At 39.4% G+C, this 20683-nt stretch overlaps 1 protein-coding gene across 1 annotated transcript in view; it reads left to right on the top strand.

Moving 5' to 3' along the window:
* clasp1a (cytoplasmic linker associated protein 1a) overlaps positions 1-20683 on the top strand; it is a 134856-nt gene that overhangs the window by 54011 nt on the left and 60162 nt on the right. Inside the window, exons 7-12 of the mRNA XM_061692103.1 lie at positions 125-222; positions 4077-4147; positions 16736-16873; positions 17002-17075; positions 17163-17255; positions 17439-17584. Coding sequence (XP_061548087.1) covers positions 125-222; positions 4077-4147; positions 16736-16873; positions 17002-17075; positions 17163-17255; positions 17439-17584 — 620 coding nt within the window. The remainder of the gene's footprint in view (positions 1-124; positions 223-4076; positions 4148-16735; positions 16874-17001; positions 17076-17162; positions 17256-17438; positions 17585-20683) is intronic.

Below are 20683 nucleotides of genomic sequence, written 5' to 3'. Positions count from 1 at the left end.
AGGCTGTCGTCCACTGTGCCTTAAAAAAAAAAGAAACAAAAAAGTAAAAAGATAAAAAACTAACAAAAAAAATCCCAATACTCGAAGAGCAGATAAAGCACATTTATCTTGTGTTGTCTCTTAGGTACGAGATGGGGCTATGAGTTGTTTGGTGGCGATCTACCGACATGTGGGTGAGAGGGTGAGGATGGATCTCAGCAAGAAGGGCCTCCCTCAGTCACGGTACTTCCATCGGTGTTTCGGTTTCTTTTTTGTTTTGTTTAGGGATTTGCTTTGTTGACATTTGCACATATAATATTGGCTGGCAAATACAAAAATACAAGCAAAAGATGATCCAAATCTAATGAATGACCTAAGATTGTTGTAAAGATTTGATTTTATGTTCACTGACATGCTGTTTTTTTTATTCCTCCTTCTTTGGCTCATAACTCCATACCTGAGCTGATCGTTTTTCTTTTATCACTAAATCGGATCTATAAATCAGATACTCTGTTTGAGGACCGATTTTGGTCCTTTTATCACAGCAGTACATGCCGATAATGTTACCTTTTTAATTTTTATTTTTATTCATGACTCATTAATTTGTCCTGCGTTCTTTTGTTTTATTGTTGACAGTCTTCTGGCCAAATTTGGCTGTGGCTGGCAAAACATTAAAAACAGCTTAGTGCTTTTATGGAATATTATATTCAAATAAAGAACAAATGCTATGTAACACTACCTGCTGTTGTAGTTGATGGATGATAGCTGGATAGGTTGCCATGAAAAAGTATTGGTCCCCTTCTCAAATTCCTATATTTTTGCGTAGTTTCCCCACTTTGTTTAAGATCATCAAACAAATGTATATATCAGACAAATATAACTCAACTGAACTGAAAAGGCTGTTTTTAAATGGTGATCTAATTTATTAAGGGGAAAAAAACTATTCAGTCTCCTCGCCCTGTGTGAAAAAGTAGTGGGCCCCTAAACCTGTAATTTGTCATGTATAACGCACATCTCCCCCCCCCCCCCCCCCCAAAAAAAGTTAAAAGTCAATAGTGCGCATTATACATATGTATAGGGAAAAATGGAAAAAAAACTTTCACATTTTATAAATGTATGCCGCTATCTAGAGGTTATGAGAAAGGTGTACACTTTCATTCCAAAACGCCACCTAGTGGTTATGAAAAAGGTGTCGCCTACACTTTCATTCCAATATGACAGGGGGTACATATGACTGCATATACTGTATGTACAGTTGTGCTCATAAGTTTACATACCCTGGCAGAATTTGTGAATTTTCTTTAAAAAACATTTAATTTTTAAAACAAATATGACTGATGACTGAACAACAACCATCATTAATTTCTTTATGGTTATGTTTTGTTCAATGATGATGTTTTTCTGAAACGGTTGACTGTTTAATTTGGATCCCATTAAAATATAATTAAATGTGTTTTGCCTGGTCCTTCATGTTTTCTTTAAAGAATTGTGCAAATTTTACAAATTCTGCCTGGGTAATCAAACATATGAGCACAACTGTGTCTTGTCTAATTTATTCAATAAAAGTAGGGCTGTGAATTTCAAGAGCAAGTAAATAAAAAAGAAAGTATGTGTTCAAATAAAGTGCTCAGCTTAGAATAATTCTTTGAAAAAATAATAAGATAATACTTCTACTTTGATCACATGGCTAGAAGCAATATCATGCATTGCAAAAATGCATTATACATAAGTAGAAGGGTTTTCCAGAATTTTGAGGTCAACTTTGGGGGTGCGCATTATACATGAGAAATTACGGTAACTGGTTGGGCCATCCTCAGCAGCAACACCGGAAATCAAGCATTTTCTATAACTGGCAATGAGTCTTTCACATCGCTCTGGAGATATTTTGGCCCACTGTTCCGTGCAGAATTGTTTAAATTCAGCAAAAATGGTGGGTTTTTGAGCATGATTGGCCTTTTTTGTCACGTTTTGTGTTTTTGAAGGCAAGGAAGGCAAGGCAAAACGTGCAGGACCCAAGTGCAGGGAAGCAGGGAGGCAAATGATATTTAATTCCAAATCAAAGGCAAACAAGGGTCATGGAAAAAGCAAACTTAACAAAGTCCCAAAAATGATGAAGTAACAAAGAAACACTTGAACAAACCTAAAACTGGAAACAAGACACCACGACTGAAACTACAGGTGACTTTGACATGTGATACAGACAGACTACAAGAACACCTGACAATGACAATAAACCAACCAGAACTGAAAGAAACCAGGGAACTAAATTCAAACAGATTGACAAGACATGAGTGACTGGAGGGAGCTGATTGGTCGACACAAAGTAGAAGGTTGACGAGAACAGGTGGACACAATAACTAAATGAGCACACAAGACATGAAAAACATGGAACACAGGAAAACATGAAACAAAACCCAAACCAAAACACAGATCATGACATTTTTCAGGTCATACCACTGCATTTCGAGTCTGGACTTTGACTAGGCCATTCCAAAACCTTCATTTTGTTTTTTTTAAAGCCGTTCAGAAGTTGACTTGCTAGTGTGCTTTGTATCGTTATCCTGCTGCAGAACACAAGTGTGCTTCCGCTTGAAGTGGCTGAACATTCTCATTCAGGTTTTTCGGTTAAAGAGCAGAATTCATGGCTCCATCAATCACAGCAAGTTGTCCAGGTCCTGAAGGAGCAGGCCGGGCAAGACCATCACACTACCACAACCATGTTTGACTGTTGGTAGGATGTACTTTTTTCTGAAATGCTGTGCTAACATTTACCCCAGATGTAACGAGATGCACATCTCCAAAAAGCTCAACTTTCATCTCATCAATCCATGTAATGTTCTTGGGAATCATTCAGTTTTTTTTTTTTGGTTTTGTTTTTTCCCCATCGACAGTAGCTTTTTTAGATGAGCCTTTTATGTTCTTTTTTTGTCAGGAGCGGTTTTCGCCTTGGAAATCTGCCAGAGATGCCATTTTTGCCCAGTCTCTTTCTTATTGTTGTGCCATGAACACTGACCTTTACTGAGGCAAGGGAGCCCTGCAGTTCTTTAGAAGTTGTCCTGAGTTCCTTTGTGGCCTCCTGGACGAGTCATTGCTGTTCTTTTGGGGTAATATTTTTAGGCTGACCACTCCTGGGAAGGTTCACGACTTCCATGTTTTCTCCATGTCAGGATAATGGCTGTCCCTATGGTCTGCTGGAATCCTAAAACTTTACAAATGGCTTCGTAACCCTTTCCACACTGATAAATGTCAATTGGATTATTTCTTGACTGTTGTTGAATTTGTTTGGATCGTGTCATTTTGTTGCAGCTATTTTAGATCTTTTGTTCGCCTTGATTTTGTCAGACAGGTTCTGTTTAAGTGATTTCTTGATGGAATAGGTCTATAGGTAGGTCAGTCTTGGGTGTGATGCCTTGGGGTCAGCCACAATTAATTCATGATTTAACAAGGGAGGAAATTACTTTTTCACACAGGGCCAGGTAACCTTGAATAGTTTTTCTTTTCTCCTTAAATGAAATCCTCATTTAAAAACGGCATTTTAAGTTCACCTGGGTTATATTTGTGTTATATTTACATTTGTTTGATGGGCTTAAACAAGGTGGTGAAATAATAATATAAGAATTTGAGAAGGGGGGCAATAATTTTTCACTGCACTGTGGTAGGTAAGTAGATACTTTAGTCATCAAGGGGAAGATTTTATAGCTGCTTTTGTCAATTTAAGTGTACATAACGCCTCTACCCTCTGTACCACGGCAACGCGTGAGACAAAATGCTGATCAAACATTAACAAATCTGCTGTTGAGATTTACATTTTACTATACTCTGTGCCCCCCCCCCCCTGCCCAACCCACCCATCCACACACATCAGTCATTGGGTCATTGTTGTTAGACATTTACGGAATTAAATGCCCCAGTTTTCCGTCCAGTGTAAATTCTCTTTTCATTTTACGTGATACTATTCCAGTATTATCTCCCCACAATGCTATGTGATTACTATTAAATTTCCTATATTGTGTATCCTTGCTCATAATGTTTGTGTTTTGGATTATTTAAAAAAAAAAAATTCTTAACAATTCTTATCCTGTGCCTGCATCTCACAGGTTGAATGTAATCTTCAGCAAATTCGATGAAGTTCAAAGATCAGGTCACATGATCTCTTCTTCTGGCTCAGGTGAGTAGTGAGTACTTCAAACTTCCTTTTGTTTTTTTGCCTCTACCTCTTCCTATGCCATCAATTTATTAGTAAGAATAATATTGTTTGGGGACTCTTTCCATTCATTTAAAAATAATGTTCAAGAAATTTTAACCAGTGAGGTTTGTCCTTTTTTTGCTTATCATAAACATCTCAGTGGGAAATAGAAGAGAGGTGAATTTCCTGGCTTTTGATGTGTACAGTACTTGTAATCTGTGTACAAATACTGATTATTTGGAGACAGTCGGTCCTGTATAAATGAGGCAATCTTATTGAGCTCAGTAGGTGTTTGTTTGTAGTCTCTTTGTGATTGCCCCTCTCAACAGGATGGCACTAGCATCACTCCGATTCCAACACCTTTTGAAATAGACTGGATTTAAAAAAAAAAAAAAACATTATTTATATATTAAATGACCTCAAGACCAATACCTACACTTTGTGTAAGACCAAGTTGGCACAGAACAACATACCAGTGTCTCCAGGTGTTACGCTGCACAAAAATGGAATAATCTGCCAACAGAACTCAAGTCGGCCCCAAGTGTGAATGGTATTAAATCCAGGTTATTATTTTTTTTCTCTCATGCTTACGATTGAGCTCTTTTAAAGATCCTGTATTTTGGCTATTTAAGAGTGTCAGTTTTATTTTAAAATACACCTTGGTTTTGTCATACGAGTGTCGAGAATAGGCCCCTCTGACAGCTACTTCTGTTTGACCCAGTTTTGTATCTGCTTTGTCTGTATTTGGCTAAGACCGCTCCCTTTTCTCTGATTGTTTGCCTCCACGAAGACCCACTTGTGAGAGCACACGTGTTTATGTTGACAGCGCTGGCTCGGGAGAGATCTTCGCTAGTGACATAAATAAGCTTGAGAAATTCAAATGACCTGATTTTCGGGCTCTCGGCAGAAAAACATCTAAAACTCAGTGAACAAGTTTAATTCATATTTCATGTTTACTGAAGCACCATAGAGACGATATTACATTCCAAATACTAGAAAAAATTGGTTTTGCAAAATACGGGACCTTTAAAACATTTTAAAATAATCTTTTAAAGCTTTTACTTGCACTGGACATTTTTTAAAAATAATTTCTGTCTTTCTGTACTTTGTTTTTGAAATGTCTTGTTTTTATAATGTATTTTACTCTTAGTTTTTCAATGTTGTACTTTTAATCATGTGAAGCACATTGGGTTACCTTGTTTATGAAATCCGCAACATAAATAAAGCTGCCTTGCCTTAATTTACACATCGGTTTTTATGGCTTTTCATAGAAATAGGCAAGTCAGAATTTAGACCCCTCTTGAAATTGTGTGCCTTCAATGTAGTACCATGTTGTACCACAGCACGGTAGACGATTGGTTAGGTTGTCTGCCTCACAGTTCTGAGGACCCGGTTTCAAATCCGGCCTCGCCTGTGTGGAGTTTGCATGTTCTCCCCTTGCCTGCGTGGGATTATCCTGGGTGCTCTGGTTTCCTCCCACATCCCAAAAAGATGCATGGTGGGTTAATTGAAAACTCTAAATTACCTGTAGGTGTGCATGGGAATGCAAATGGTTGTCTGTCTATATGTGCCCTGTGATTGGCTGGTGACCAGTTAAGGGTGTACCCTGCCTCTCGGCCAAAGTCAGCTGGGATAGGCTCCAGCACACCGCGAGGCTCGTGAGGATAAGCGGTTCAGAAAATGGATGATGGATCTAATTTCAATTTGCCCGTTGTCTATGGCGTTTTCAGTCAGAGTTAAGCATTAAACTCTCAGAACTTCGTTCAATGAAATTAGGATTTGGGTGAACGTTTTTTTGTTTAATTATACAATATTTGATTCTCTTTTGTGTTTTGCGTCAGTTTTACAGTAAATGTCAACTGAAAGTGAAATAACCAGCTCAAAGCAAGCACACTTCGCCTCTTATTTAGCAAACTGCGCAAATGAAAATGTTTTCTATTTGTTCCCTCTAAGTAATATTACACGGTTGTCTCCCATTTCTTGACACCGAGAGTGAGAACAGGCACTTTGTAATATGCACCTCAACTCAACTTTATTTCTAGACCATTTTAACAACAACCGCAGCTGTAACAATGTGCCATACGTAAAACACAATAATAATAAATTTAATATTTTGTAATTGATGCATACAAAAGTATCTTGACATTAGCATTTCACACACAGGAGGTGCAGTTTTATTCCCTCTTTTCTACTACATGTTGTATGAAGTTTGTTGTCAATGAGAGAGAGGAACATGATTGCTTCAAGTATCCACTGACCAGTATAAGGGGCGGCGGGATGCTGAAATTGTAAACTCGGGATCACAGCGTGCATGATGTCACTCACGTTTGGTCCAATCACTTAAGTTTGAATGAACCTTTGGCTGCAGTACTGTGGCCTATGAGTCAATAGACAAGGTTCTTTCAAAAAGTGGTTAGAGTGTAGGATAAATCCTGTATGGATTGTTTATACATGGCACACAGGTGAGGTTTTACAGATGTATGTAATTACTTCCCTGTGTTAATACATAAAATTGTGCTTAAAGTGTAATTTAATTTAAATTTCTCTTGTTATGAGTGTATCAGATTTTTTTTAATAGGAAATCTCTTAAACCTTAGTGGCATGTTGCACTGTTTTGTTTTCTGTTTTGTATAAACCTCTATCGATTATTATACATTTTTTTGTGCACAGCAATGAGGAGAAATAATTGTTGGGGAGGGGAGGGCTGCTGAAAGCGAGTGGAGAAATTGAATAGGGATAGAAAAAAGTGGGAGGATTGGTGAGCAAAGCAGCCATTTCTGAAGAGCTTAACAGTAGGTGAGAGCTTGAGAGAATGACTATGAGCTGTGCAGCAGCTTCGACATATCTGCACCATGACAGCACGAGAAGGTAAGGCAATAAATACAGTAAAATGGATTTTCTGTTTGCTATGGTCAGATTGCATACTTATTTGATAATTTCACTACATGTAATGGTGAAACTGCTTGAAGTTTTATGGCAAACAGCCACAATCATATTATTCAAAGTCCAGTTTAGTATATCGATGAAAATGACTCTTGTTTGTTTGATTCTACCTTGTTTGTTTTGATAAGAAATAGTTATTGATGCAAATTATACTAGCCTCAAGTAAATATGTTTGTGTTGTGCTGTATTGACAGAAAGATAAACACAAACATATGTCTGGGCGAGGGAAAATGGCGTCCATTTATAGTCATCATCACAGAGGGTCTTTGAGCGTGCTTTGTTCGACCTGTTTGCCCTTGGTGCACCTACCAGGGAAATAAAGCCCCTGACAACTTAGCTCCTAGGATCATTGGGAAAACACAAACCCCTCCACCACAATAAGGTGACGGCTCAAGGAGTGGAAGGAATAACTAATCTTTCATAAATACAAGTCAAGTACAGCGGATAAGTATTTAACACGTCACCATTTTTCTCACTAAATATACTTCCAAAGTAGCTATTGACCTGAAAATCTCACCAGATGTTGGGAACAACCCAAGTAATCCATACATACAAACAAGTAGAACAAATAAGATCAGAAATTAAATTGTGTGTAAAAATGTGAAATGACACAGGGAAAAAGTATGGAACACATGAAGAAAGGGAGGTGCAAAAAGGCATGGAAAGCCAAGACAACACCAAAAATCTATCAATAATCAAACAGCAATCCAGCCCCTTGTCAGTGCAAATGAATATCAGCTGGTTCAGTCCTCATTGATGGCCTACGAAAAGGTCTCATTGCCAAGGTGAGTCAAGACACAGCTCATGATGGGTAAGAGCAGAGAGCTGTCTTAAGACCATCACAAAGTAATTGTTGCAAAACATAACAATGACATTGGTTACAGGCGCATATCTAACCTTCTCAACGTTCCAATGAGCACGGTTGGGGCCATAATACGTAACTGGAAAGCCAATCATACCACCACAAATTTGCCTCGATCAGGTGCAACTGTCATGGTCTGTGTTTTGGTTTGGGTTGTGTTTAGTTTTGTTCCATGTTTTCCTGTGTTCCATGTTTGTCGTGTGCTCATTAAGTTGTTGTGTCCACCTGTTCTCGTCTACTTTGTGTCGACCAATCAGCTCTCTCCAGCCACTTATGTCTTGTCCAGGTGTTCCTCGTTGTCTCGTCTATCTGTTTGTATTTAGTTCCCTGGTTTCTTTCAGTTCTTGTCGGTTCATTGTCGTTGTCACGTCTTTGCCATGTCATAGTCGTCAGTTGTCTTTATCATTGCGGTATGTCATTGTCAGGTGTCATTTTCCCTATCTATTCCACGTCTTACTCACAGGTCATAGTTTGTTTCCAGTTTTAGATATTCAAGTGTTTCTTTGTTACTTTGGTTTGGTATCTGTTGTGGGACTTTGTTCAGTTTTCCCTTTTTGAAGATTAAATATTATTTTGAGACTCCCGCACTCCTGCCTTGCCTCCCTGCTTCCCTGCAATTGGGTCCACCATGTTCTTGCCTTGCGTTACTCGCCCTCGCCCTAACCACGTACGTGACAGCAACTCGGAACATTTCTGACAGAGGAGTGCAAAGAATAATCAGAAGAGTTGTCAAAGGGCCAAGGAGCACCTGTGGAGAGCTTCAAAAAGACCTGGAATAAGCAAGGACTGTTGTCACAAGGAAAACAGTGAGTAATGCACTCACCACGCAAAAACCCATTGCTGAAAAAAAAAAAGCATGTCAAAGCTCATTTAAAGTTTGATGAACAACATTTGGACAAGCCAGTTAAATACTTGGGGAATATAGTCTGGTCGGATAAGAGCAAAATTGAACTGTTTGGATGCCATAATGCACACCACATTTGGAGGAGAAATGGCACTGCACATCACCCTAAAAACACCATACCGACAGTAAAGTTCAGAGGTGGTGGTGGTGTGGTGCTGCTTTTAAGCAAATGGTACTGGTAAACTTCACATTATTGAAGGCAGGATGAATGGGCAAATGTAGAGACATTCTTTACAAAAATCTGCTGCCATCGAAGAGGGTGATGAAAATGAAACAAGGATGGACATTTCAGCAGGCTAATGATCCAAAACATACTGCCAAGGAAACTTTCAATTGGTTTCAAAGAAAAAAAATAAAGCTGCTCGAATGGCCCAGCCAATCGCCTGACTTGAATACAATCAAAAATCTATGGAAAGATTTGAAACTCAAGGTCCATAAAAGAAGCCCAGGGAACCTTCAAGATTTGAAGACTGCTTGTGTGGAGGAATGGGCCAAAATCAAACCAGTGCAATGCACGACTACACATTTGACTAGTTTCTCCATACAGGAGTCATCTTGAACCTGTCATTGCAAACAAAGGCTTTTGTACGAAGTATTAAAGAAATACCAGTTGGTGTGTTCAATACGTTTCCCTAGTGTCATTTCACATTATTACACACAACCTAATTTATGAGCTTATTTTTTTTTCTACTTTCTTTGTATGTATGGATTACTTGGGTTGCCCACAACATCTGGTGAAATTTTGTCAATAGTACCTTGGGAAATATATTGGACAAAAATGGTGACGTGTTTAATACTTATTGCAGCCGTTGTATATTTTAACCCTTTTTTAATATCATGGATTTCTATGCTGTTCCTGCTTATACTGCAAGCTCAGTGGTGACTGGTGAAAGATTCTATAAAAGCTCATATGCAAGAACAGAAATTACACATTGGACTGGTGTAACAATGCACAATTTTCTTCTGTGACTGTGAGTGAGATGGATATTGCTTTTTCAGAATCTGTATAAACCCATTTATAGCTGGACATAATGCATAATACAAAATATGTTCTCTATTTATAACCAAAAAGTAGACGGTCAGCCAGAAGCTGCAAAATGCGTACTTTGCCGCAAGCCACATTAGCCACCTTGAATTCTTCAAAGGAAGTCATATGATATCAGCACACACGAGTCGACATATCTTGAAAAGGGGATTAAAATTATTTCTATGCATTTGCTATAGATATTTGCGTGGGTGTATCCCTGTTTATCTGATGCTATTGGCTGCTACAAGATGTGTAGGGAGAGACTTAGTTTAATGCCAGTTATACAACCTTTTTTTCTTTAGTACCAAAATGACATTTTTCTCTCATTAAATTTAAAAGTATGTTTGGTATGTTGGTCCTGGGCACAATAGCTATGATTGTTAGGGTCAGTGAATTAGTCGCAATCTTTTCACAACCACAGCACTGTTGCTGTATTTGTGCTACTCAATATACTCGACAGTACAGTATTTTACCATACCGCTGCTATGATAAAATGAGATTTACCAATGATTTACATTCATCAAATTCAAAACTAACTTATGCACTGAAAAAAGAGTGTTAAAAATGCTTTTGCATGAGGCCCAGAAAGACACGCAGACAAGCAATTGTTAATATCGCCAGCTACTGGCATGATTTGTTTTCTTTTCAAATTTCAGTGAAAGGGTATTGCTTTGACAATGTTATGCTTTATCAAACGGAATATTTATTAATTCATTCATTCTCAACACCGCTTATTCTGGTTAGGGTCGTGGGGCGCTGGAACCTTATCTCAGCTGACTTTGGGCGAAAGGCGGACTACACCCTGAACTGGTCACAAGTCAGTAGCAGAGCACATATAGACATGGACAACCATTGGCACTCACATTCAATTCACACCGTCACTGAGTGGGAACTGAACCCATGCTGCCTGCACCAAAGTCAGCCAAGTGTACCACTACACCATCAGTGACACAAACGGAATAATTTATTTTTAATACATTTTCTTTACATGGGCATGGGTTTTCTTCTGTCTCACGTCATTATCTAGTGTGAGAGAATAGGCAGCTCATTGTCGTTGTTTGGCAAAGTGTGTCTGCTGTCTCTAAAAACCCGAATGAGCTTTTTCTTTTCATTTGTATGTTTGCATGAATCATTGCCTTATGATCTGCCTTTTTATGTTGCAGAATAATGTGTTGTTAACAGAGCAGCTGTCTAAAAATCTGACATCACGTTCAGTGTCTTGAAATTGGGCAAGCATTAATTCATTACACCTATCTTTTATGACAGCAAGTTTTACTTTGTTGACTGACTTACTGTTGTTAAATTCATGTGCAGTTTTATAATACAAGTAAAACTCTATGGATACTTTTTAATGTTCTTATTCATACAATTGATCAATTTAATCTAATTGTTTTTCTTTTTTTTTTTTTTTTAGTACTTTTGGTACAAAAATTTCAATTAACACAATGACATTTAATTATGCCCAACAAAGACCTTTCTTTCACACGTGAGGATTTACTAATGTGCCAAAGTGTAGTGTCAACCACTGACGATGAGGACATACTCAATGTCAGATCTTTTTGCCTTAAGTATCGGCTGTTGGTATCGGCATCCTTTACAAGTCCCCGATACTTTGAAATAATGTCAGTTTCGGGCCGATAACGATAGCAGGTATCGGTACTCGCCCATCTCGACTCAAATATGAAGGACAGTGTGCAGAAGTTGACTAATTTTCTACACCAGCACTTGAAAATATACACTATATTGCCAAAAGTATTCACTCAGTTCCCTTAACTCATATATTAATTTAACATCAACTCTTTTGGGAAGGTTTTCCATAAGATTTAGGAGTGTGTTTATGGGAATGTACGACCATTTTTCCAGAAGCGCATCTGCGAGGTTACACACTGATGTTGGACGAGAAGCCCTGGCTCTCAGTCTCCGTTCTAATTCATCCAAAAGTGTTCCAAAGGGTTGAAGTCAGGATTGTGCAGGCCAGTCAAGTTCATCCACATCAATTTTTCTCATCCATGTCTTTATGAACCTTGATTTGTGCAGTGATGCGCAGTCATGTTGTACCAGGAAGGGGCTATCTCCAAACTGTTCACACAAAGTTGGATATGTCCAAAATATTAAAGGAACTCTGAATGTTTCAGCATACCAAGAGATTTTGGACAGTCAAACAGTTTGGGGATTACCCTTCCTGTTCCAACATTTCTGTGCGCTAGTGCATAAAGCAAGGTCCATAAAGACATGGATGAGACTTTGGTGTGGATGAATGTGACTGGCCTGCACAGTCCTGCCCTCAGCCCTGTAGAACACTTTTCGATGAATTAGAGGGGAGACTGAGAACCAGCCCTTCTCGTCCAACATCAATGTGTAACCTCGCAAATGCGTTACTGGAAAAATGGTAATAAATTCCCATAAACAACTTTTGGGTTCATTTCGAGTGGACAGTGAGCCCGGCCTTCTCATTCAACATCAGTGTGTGACCTCACCATAATGCTCCTGGAAGAATGGGCAAAAAAAAGCCTTCCCACAGGAGTTGAAAATTTTATGCTAAGGGTAGACCAACATCATATTAAACCACATGGATTTAGAATGGGATATCACTTAAAATCATATGTGAGTCAAGGTGAGCGAATACTTTTGGCAATATAGTGTATTTTATCCTTTGTGAGTATAAATTATTGCTTATCAGCAAAACATCTTTGTGGTATTATAGTGTAAAAGACACCCTATGATAAGAAAATTGATGGAATCACGTTTTGCCTTGCCTGGACGCGGGTCACTGGGGGCCCCCTCTGGAGCCAGGGCTGGAGGTGGGGCTCGAAGGTGAGCGCCCGGTGGCCGGGTCTGCACCCATGGGGCCCAGCCGGGCACAGCCCTAAAGGGTAACGTGGGTCCCCTTTCCCATGAGGTCACCACCTGTGGGAGGGGCCATAGTGGTCGAGTACAGTGTGAGCTGGGCGGTGGCCGAAGGCAGAGACCATCGCGGTCCGATACCCGGCTACAAAGCTGGCTCTAGGGACTGTGCAAAGTCACCTTTCTGGCAGTTGCCCACAGTGAGAGGCGCCAAGCAGGTGTTGGTATACTTATTGTCCCCGGCGAGGTGCCTGTACATTGGGGTTCACCCCGGTGGACGAGAGGAGACTTGAGAAGCCTGGGAACGCCTCGGGATCTCCCCGGAAGAGCTGGACGAAGTGGCTGGGGAGAGGGAAGTCGAGGCTTCCCTGCTCAAGCTACTGCCCCCGCGACCCGACCTCGGACAAGCGGAAGAAAATGGATGGATGGACAGCCATGATGTACGGATTAGAGACAGTGGCACTGAAGAGACAACAGGAAGCAGAGCTGGAGGTGGCGGAAATTAAGATGTTGAGGTTCTCCCTAGGAGTGAGCAGGTTGGATAGAATTAGAAATTAGCTCATCAGAGGTACAGCCAAGGTTACATGTTTTGGAGACAAAATTAGAGGGAACAGACTTCAATGGTTTTGACATGTCTAGAGGAGAGAGAGTGAGTATATTGGTAGAAGGGTGATGAGGATGGCGCTGCCAGGCCAGAGAGCTAGAAGAAGACCAAAGAGAAGGTTGATGGATGTAGTGAGGGAAGACATGAGGGCAGTTGGTGTTGGAGAGGAAGATGCAGGAGATAGGCTTACATGGAAAAGGATGACACGCTGTGGCGAACCCTAATGGGACAAGACGAAAGGAAAAGAAGAAGAAAATGGTGAACACGGATCAGACTGTCATGTCTTTATTATGTAACCTCAGAGGCTGGTTGCTAAAAGAGTTTTGATATTTTGTACAGAAAAATATCATACATTATCTTCCAACATTGAGAACCGAGCGTATGGTACTATTGACCTTGTTGTAGTTTAAACTTTAGAGTGTACCCTGACACCTAGTGGACACCTCAGCATTATCACCCTCCTGAAGTGCAATCTTTTCTTCATTTATCGGTGGCAGTCAGGCCCTAGCCAATGTGGCGCCCTTGGCGAGATTCTATATGGCGCCCCGCTCCATCAACGATTTACATAAGCTTACAAAAAAGTCGAATAGCAATAATTTTTAACATTGCTTTTAATTTACAACATGCACCAAAATTTGGAATTGAACATTTTCCTCATTTTATTACTGTATCGTTACTGCCAAACACATCATGAGAGTAACTTACTGTTGCAACACCTAATGGTACAAATCAAAAGTAGCAACAACTTGACCTCTCTTTCTCCCATTTTCCCTGTATTTTTTTCTTCTCCTGTGTCCTGGACCGTTTTGGCTGTTTTGACATGTTTCCAAATGTCTCTGGGGTCCCATGAATAAATTTGCCCTCAGCAGAGGAGGGAGTATTTTGCTATTATCATTTATAATAATATTAATTGAGCATTTCTTTAAATTTGAATCTGTTTTCCAACTTAAAAGTTAGTTGTGAAGTTATTGCAAATATGTGCAGCTTCCCCACTGGATTCAGCGACGGAAGATTTCATCTGGGTTTTACTCAATGATCAGGAAATATATTCCTTTTGTCTAATTTTTTCCCCCCGCAGTAGTTTGACAGTTCATCAAAAAGTTTCATTCCTTACATTTGTCTCTTGCAATGAGGTGCTTTATGTACATTGGCATCTGCATTTTAATTATATTAAAGATTTTGAGAAATATCTACAAAAATCGCCAGAGACAATGTTATTGTGAATAAGTGTAAGTAGTAAGAGAGAAACGTAATACACATCTGTAATTTCTTTAATATCAAGCTACAGCCTTAGATTTGTTCATTTTTAAATTTTCTTCACAACAAATGAGGCTGTCACCGTTGTTTTAACTTTTTAGTTTAACATTAAATAATTAATGTATTTAAGATGTTCTTATTCCCCTTCAATATTGTAACGAACTGTTATGTGTGGTTATTGTTGTGTGTTGCTGTTTGGGGGCGTTGTGAGAGCAAGAATTGTTTTGTTGTGCTAAGCGCTGTTCGGGGGCCTTTGAATGCATCGAGGGCCTTCGCTCCCTGCTCAAAAAAAAAAAAAAAAACAACCTCAAAATATATAAATAAATAAATACTTGGACCAAATTTTTTGACGCCCCCTTGTGGCCGCGGCGCCCAAGAAGAAGAAAAATCACCTTTTATTGTCATGAACATGCATGCATGTACACGAAATCTGTTCTCTGCATTCAACCCATCACAGTGAACACATACACACGTTAGTGGAACACACTGGAGCAGGGGGCAGTTGAAGCGCCCAGCATTTCGGGGTATCAGTGTCTTGCTCAAGGACACCACAGCCGTGAGTCCAGGGGATGTTGGCGGATGGTACAGTCGGGGTGTTGAACCTAGGTCCCCCACGGTGGCAGGCGATGATCTTAACCATTGGCCCACGGCTGCTCAGGGCGGGGCTGCCGTGCAATAAGTGTAGGTAAACTCAACTTTGATTTCAGTCCTGGTTATTAGGAAAAGAGAAAAAATGCTGGTTATGTGAATATAGTCTTCATATTTTGTCATTTGTAAGTGATATTGTGGAATGTCAGCCTGTTTTTTGTACATATGCTTCATACCAGAAAACGGTGATCTCACATTAATAGAGCCCTTCCTCTTCTCACTAATGTGTGTCAGCCATCGTGAGTCACAGAACTATACATGCAGACACACACACGCACGCACACACTCATACACACATATTGATAACCTAACTCAGAGGCAGGCTTAAGGGTTGGGTTTTCTGGCGCTGAGAGAGCAAGCCGAATGCAGAACAGGCACATGAAAGGACGCATATAGCCACACACATTCACAGTGGGAAAGAATTATATATTTAGTCCACAGCAGAGATGCTGAGGAAGCTGGTGTGCAAGAAGATCTGCGCGAGTAAGAATTTTCTGTGGTGTTGTTCTTTTTAATCTTTCTCTATTAGTATTCTGTCTTCTTTCTTCTCAGCTGGGCTGGTGTTTTGTCCTTTCCTGCTGTCCATTATTTTCCATTTCTTGGCCATTGTGTTGCAGTATTGACTCTACCCTCACCACCACAACCATATATATTTTTTAGGTGGACCTGTTGCGTTATACACCCCTCTTTTTCTGTTATAAATATTTGTGATGGATGAGCCTTGCAGCCCAAAAAAGTTGTTTTGCATATTTCTGTACATGAATCAGACTACTTAGTTCTAAACTTGTCCTGTGATGTCATGTGCTTTATGTACAATGAGAGATGTACAAACGGTGGAGTTCAGTCAGAAACATCACCTTTCTTTTAAGTCGTTTATCATTGCGAAAAGGGTATTGTAAAATAATTGTTAGGAAGGTATGCATGCTTACTGATGAACTCGATTTTGTTTCAAAAAAAGGAAGGATTATTGCTGCAAACATTTATGAGGTTCATTGAACAGCAACTATACAGTGTCAGCATATTTGTTTAACGCTAATCCCTCGTCTGAATAGTCATGTTGGGTATAGGTGATGAGGCTTGTATTTATGCACATCTGCCAAACTAGATGAAGGAAGGTCAGAAGGATGGTTAGATAAATGCAAAATCGACACATGCACAGGACCTGACACAATGATTTAGGAACACTGTCCTGTTGATCATACTACAATGTTGTATTAATATTGTGCTACACTGCAAGGCTGTGTCAGGTTGTACACTGGGCTGGTTAATGAGAAGAGAAATAAGATGGATTTCACAATGGAGTGTTATTCCAAGCAGAAGGAGCATTGTGTGAAAATGTCTATCCTTTGCGTAAAGCAATGAGGGATGAATTTCCTATTGCCTGTACTTAAAAACTTTCAGCAATCCAGCACCTAAACACGCAATTCTGTCGTTTTTAAAGATTCTGGACTCTTTCATTTTTGTAAATTTTTCCTTTCCAGATAAGAACTTTGAAGATGAGGACTCAGTTGATGGAGGCCGGTCCTCCTCCTCCTCATCCTCCAAAGCACCTCTTAGTGGCAAGAGGACTGTAATGACTGCTAGAAGACCAAGCTCGGCAACCTCAGCAAAGGCCACAGGTGTGTGTGTGTGTGTGTGTGTGTGTTTGTGTGTGTTGCCCGCGTCCTACCACAAAACTCTTTTCGGAGGTATTTAAGTATTTCTATGCTTATATGTATAATGCTGTATGTGTTTGTATTACTTAAAGGTAAAGAAGCAGCTGCTGGGGCTGTTGATGTCGAGGATTTTATAAAATCTTTTGAAGATGTGCCCTCCGTCCAGGTATTTGAAAATAACTGTGTTGCATCGGATGACTACAAAATAACTGGTTCTGATGGTAATGACAAAACTTGTACCTCCTGTCACCAGATTTACTCTAACAGAGAGCTGGAAGACCAGCTGACGAAAATCAGAGAAATTCTGTCAGATGACAAGCACGACTGGGAGCACAGAGTGGTAGCAGTAAGTTAAAAATGCACACATTCAACCCTTACTAACTGGTAATTTTTCCAATTCAAATTAGTCAGAATGCGAGTGCCAGACAACTCCACATACACATGGCTTTGCTTATACGGCAGCATGAGGTGTTAAAAGGAAAAACACGTCAATATTGACTCATATATGTTCATCGTGATCCCGCTTTAGCTGAAAAAGGTTCGCTCATTCATGCTGGCTGGGGCAGCAGAGTATGAGGGGTTCCCTCAGCAGCTGCGTCTGTTGGAGGCACCGCTCAAACTATCGGCTAAAGATCTGCGCTCCCAGGTGGTCCGCGAGGCCTGCATCACTCTAGGGTAAGGTGAAAAAGTGCAGTCCTATGGGATGACTCCTTAATTTTTATTTAAGGGCACAATTTATGTTTTTTCCCCCCAATGCTTTATTTAACCTCTCAATCTGTCCACTGGTTATCATTGTTCAGTATGGAAAATATATGTTTGTACAAAGCAGGGTTTACCAAATGAAAATAATAATGCATTGACAATGGCATTTACTTAAATACATTTAAATTAATATTTATTTCAGCAAACATTATTTAAACCCCCTTTGAGCCCGCTTACCGTAATTTCTCGTGTATAATGCCCACCTATGTATAATGCGCACCCCCAAAGTTTACCTCAAAATTCTGGAAAACCCTTCAACCTATGTATAATGCATTTTTACAATGCATGATTTTGCTTCTACCCATATGATAAAAACATGTAGTATAATTTGTATTTTGTTAGTTTTTTGAAAGAATTATTCTGAAGTTCAGCACTTTATTTGAATACATAATACTTTTTTTTTATTGCTCTTATTTTGAAATTCACAGCCCTGCTTTTATTTCGTAAATGAGAAAACACGCAGTTGTGCTCTTATGTTTGATTTTCCAGGCAGAATTTGTAAGGTGTACAATTCTTTTAAGAAACCAGGCGAAACACATTTAATTTTATTTTAATGGGATTCACATTAAACTGTCAAGCTTTTCAGAAAAGCCTTATCATGAAGCAAACCATAACCATAAAGAAATTAACGATGGTTGTTGTTCAAGAATCATTTGTATTTAAATTTTTTTTTTTAAATATTCACGAATTCTGCCTGGGTATGTAAACTTATGAGCACAATTCTACATATATGCAGTCATATGTACCCGTGTCATATTGGAATGAAAGTGTAGTCTACACCTTTTTCATAACCTCTAGGTGGCATACTAGAAAAAAGTGTAAAACTTTTTCATAACCTCTAGGGGGCGGTGGCATAGTGGAATGAAAGTGTACAGCTTTTTCATAACCTCTAGGTGGCGGCATACATTTATAAAATGTGAAAGTCATTTTCTCCTATACCTATGTATACTGTGCATGATTTACTTTTTACAATTTTGGGGGGTATAAAATGCGCATTACACACGAGAAATTACGGTAACCATCACTAAAACAACCCAGGCATGAGGCATTTTGCTCTGTCACCGAATAAAAGATGACGCGTTTTGGGTCCCAACCCTAAATTGGGAAAAGCCTAATATAAAGTCATTGCATCCATTTGTTGCCAGATTATTATGTACAATAAAGTGCGGACAACAATTGTGTGCTAACGAGAATTTTATTCATCATAGATGTTGGGTTAGGAGGACATAGCGCATGTAACTGGAGTCACGCCGGTCAGAATACAGCATACAGGCAATGAGTAGGTGTCTTCAAATACAACGTAAGCATAAGATAGAGTGCCGTGAAAAAGTATTGGCCCCCTTCTGAAATGCTTGTGTTTTTGCATATATTCCCCACTTTAATGATTAAGATCATCAACCAAAATTAAATATCAGACAAATATAACCCAAGTGAACTTAAAATGATGTTTTTAAATGGTGATTTCATTTATTAAGGGGAAAAAAACCTATTCAAATTTACATGGCCCTGAGTGGAAAAAGTAATGGCCCTCTAAACCTAATAACTGGTTGTGCCATCCTAAGCAGCAACAACTGAAATCAAGTGTTTTGTACAAGTGGCTATGAGTCTTTCACATCTCTATGGAGATATTTTGGCCCACTCTTCCTTGCAGAATTGTTTGAATTCAGCAAAAATTTAGGGTTTTCAAGCATGGACAGCCTTTTTAAGGTCATGCCACTGCATTTCAATCTGATTAAAGTTTGGACTTTGACGAGGTCACTCCAAAATCTTCATTTTGCTTTTTTTTAAGCCATTCAGAAGTTGACTTACTGATGTGTTTTGGATCATTATCTTGCTGCAGAACCCAAGTGCGCTGCAGCTTGAGGTCACAAACTGATGGCTGAACATTCTCCTTTAGGTTTTTCAGTTAAAGAGCAGAATTCATGGTTCCGTCAATCACAGCAAGTTGTCCAGGTCCTGAAGGAGAGAAGCAGCCCAAGACCATCACACTACAACCACCATGTTTGACTGTTTGTAGGATGTTCTTTTTCTGAAATGCTGTGCTACATTTATGCCGGATGTAACGAGACACACGCCTTCCAAAAAGGTCTACTGTCATCTCAGTCCACATCATATTGTATTCTCCCAAAAGTCTTGGGAATCATTCAGATGTTTTCAAAAGTAAGACGAGCCTTTGTTCTTTTTGGTCAGCATTGGTTTTTGCCTTAGAACTCTGCCATGGATGCTATTTTTGCCCAGTCTCTTCCATATTGTTGTGTCATGAACACTGACCTTAACTAAGAAAAGGAAGGCCTGCAGTTCTTTAGAAGTCATCCTGAGTTCCTTTGTGGCCTCCTGGATGAGTCATTGCTGTTCTTGTGGGGTAATCTTTGTAGGCCGGCCACTCCTGCAAAGGTTCACCACTGTTCCATAATTTCGCCATTTGAGGTTAATGGCTCTCCCTATGGTTCTATGGAATCCTAAAGCTTTAGAAATGGCATTGTAACCTTTTCCAGACTGATAGATGTCAGTTACTTTGTTTCTTCACTGTTCTTGATTTTGTTTGGATCGTGTCATTTCATTGCAGCTTTTTTAGATCTTTTGTCCGGCTTGATTTTGTCAGACGGGTTCTGTTTAAGTGATTTCTTAATTGAACAGGTCTGGAGGTAATCAGGCTTGGGTGTGATCAGTATAAATCAATCAAAGGTTGTGGTTAGCCACTATTAATTCATGATTTAACAAAGGGGTTAATTTTATTTTTCGCACAGGGCCAGGTAACTTTGAATAGTTATTTTCCCTTAATAAATGTGTGTGTACAAATGAAATTTTGTTTTATTTTTGTATTGCATATGTGCTCATCAAACACGACAGGCGTCACCCTGCACCACCGACCAACAAAAGTACATTTTCAACCTAGGATAAAATAGGCTGTGGACTAATCGTTTAAACTGTTAATTTAGGTATTTCTAATCACTTTTGGGTGACCACTGCTATTAGCAGATTTCGCTATTTGCGGTCGAGCTCAGTCCCAAA

The sequence above is a fragment of the Phycodurus eques genome, chromosome 12 (genome assembly GCF_024500275.1).
Source record: "Phycodurus eques isolate BA_2022a chromosome 12, UOR_Pequ_1.1, whole genome shotgun sequence".
Classification (NCBI taxonomy): Eukaryota; Metazoa; Chordata; class Actinopteri; order Syngnathiformes; family Syngnathidae; genus Phycodurus; species Phycodurus eques.
This window is presented reverse-complemented; position numbering and strand designations above follow the sequence as displayed.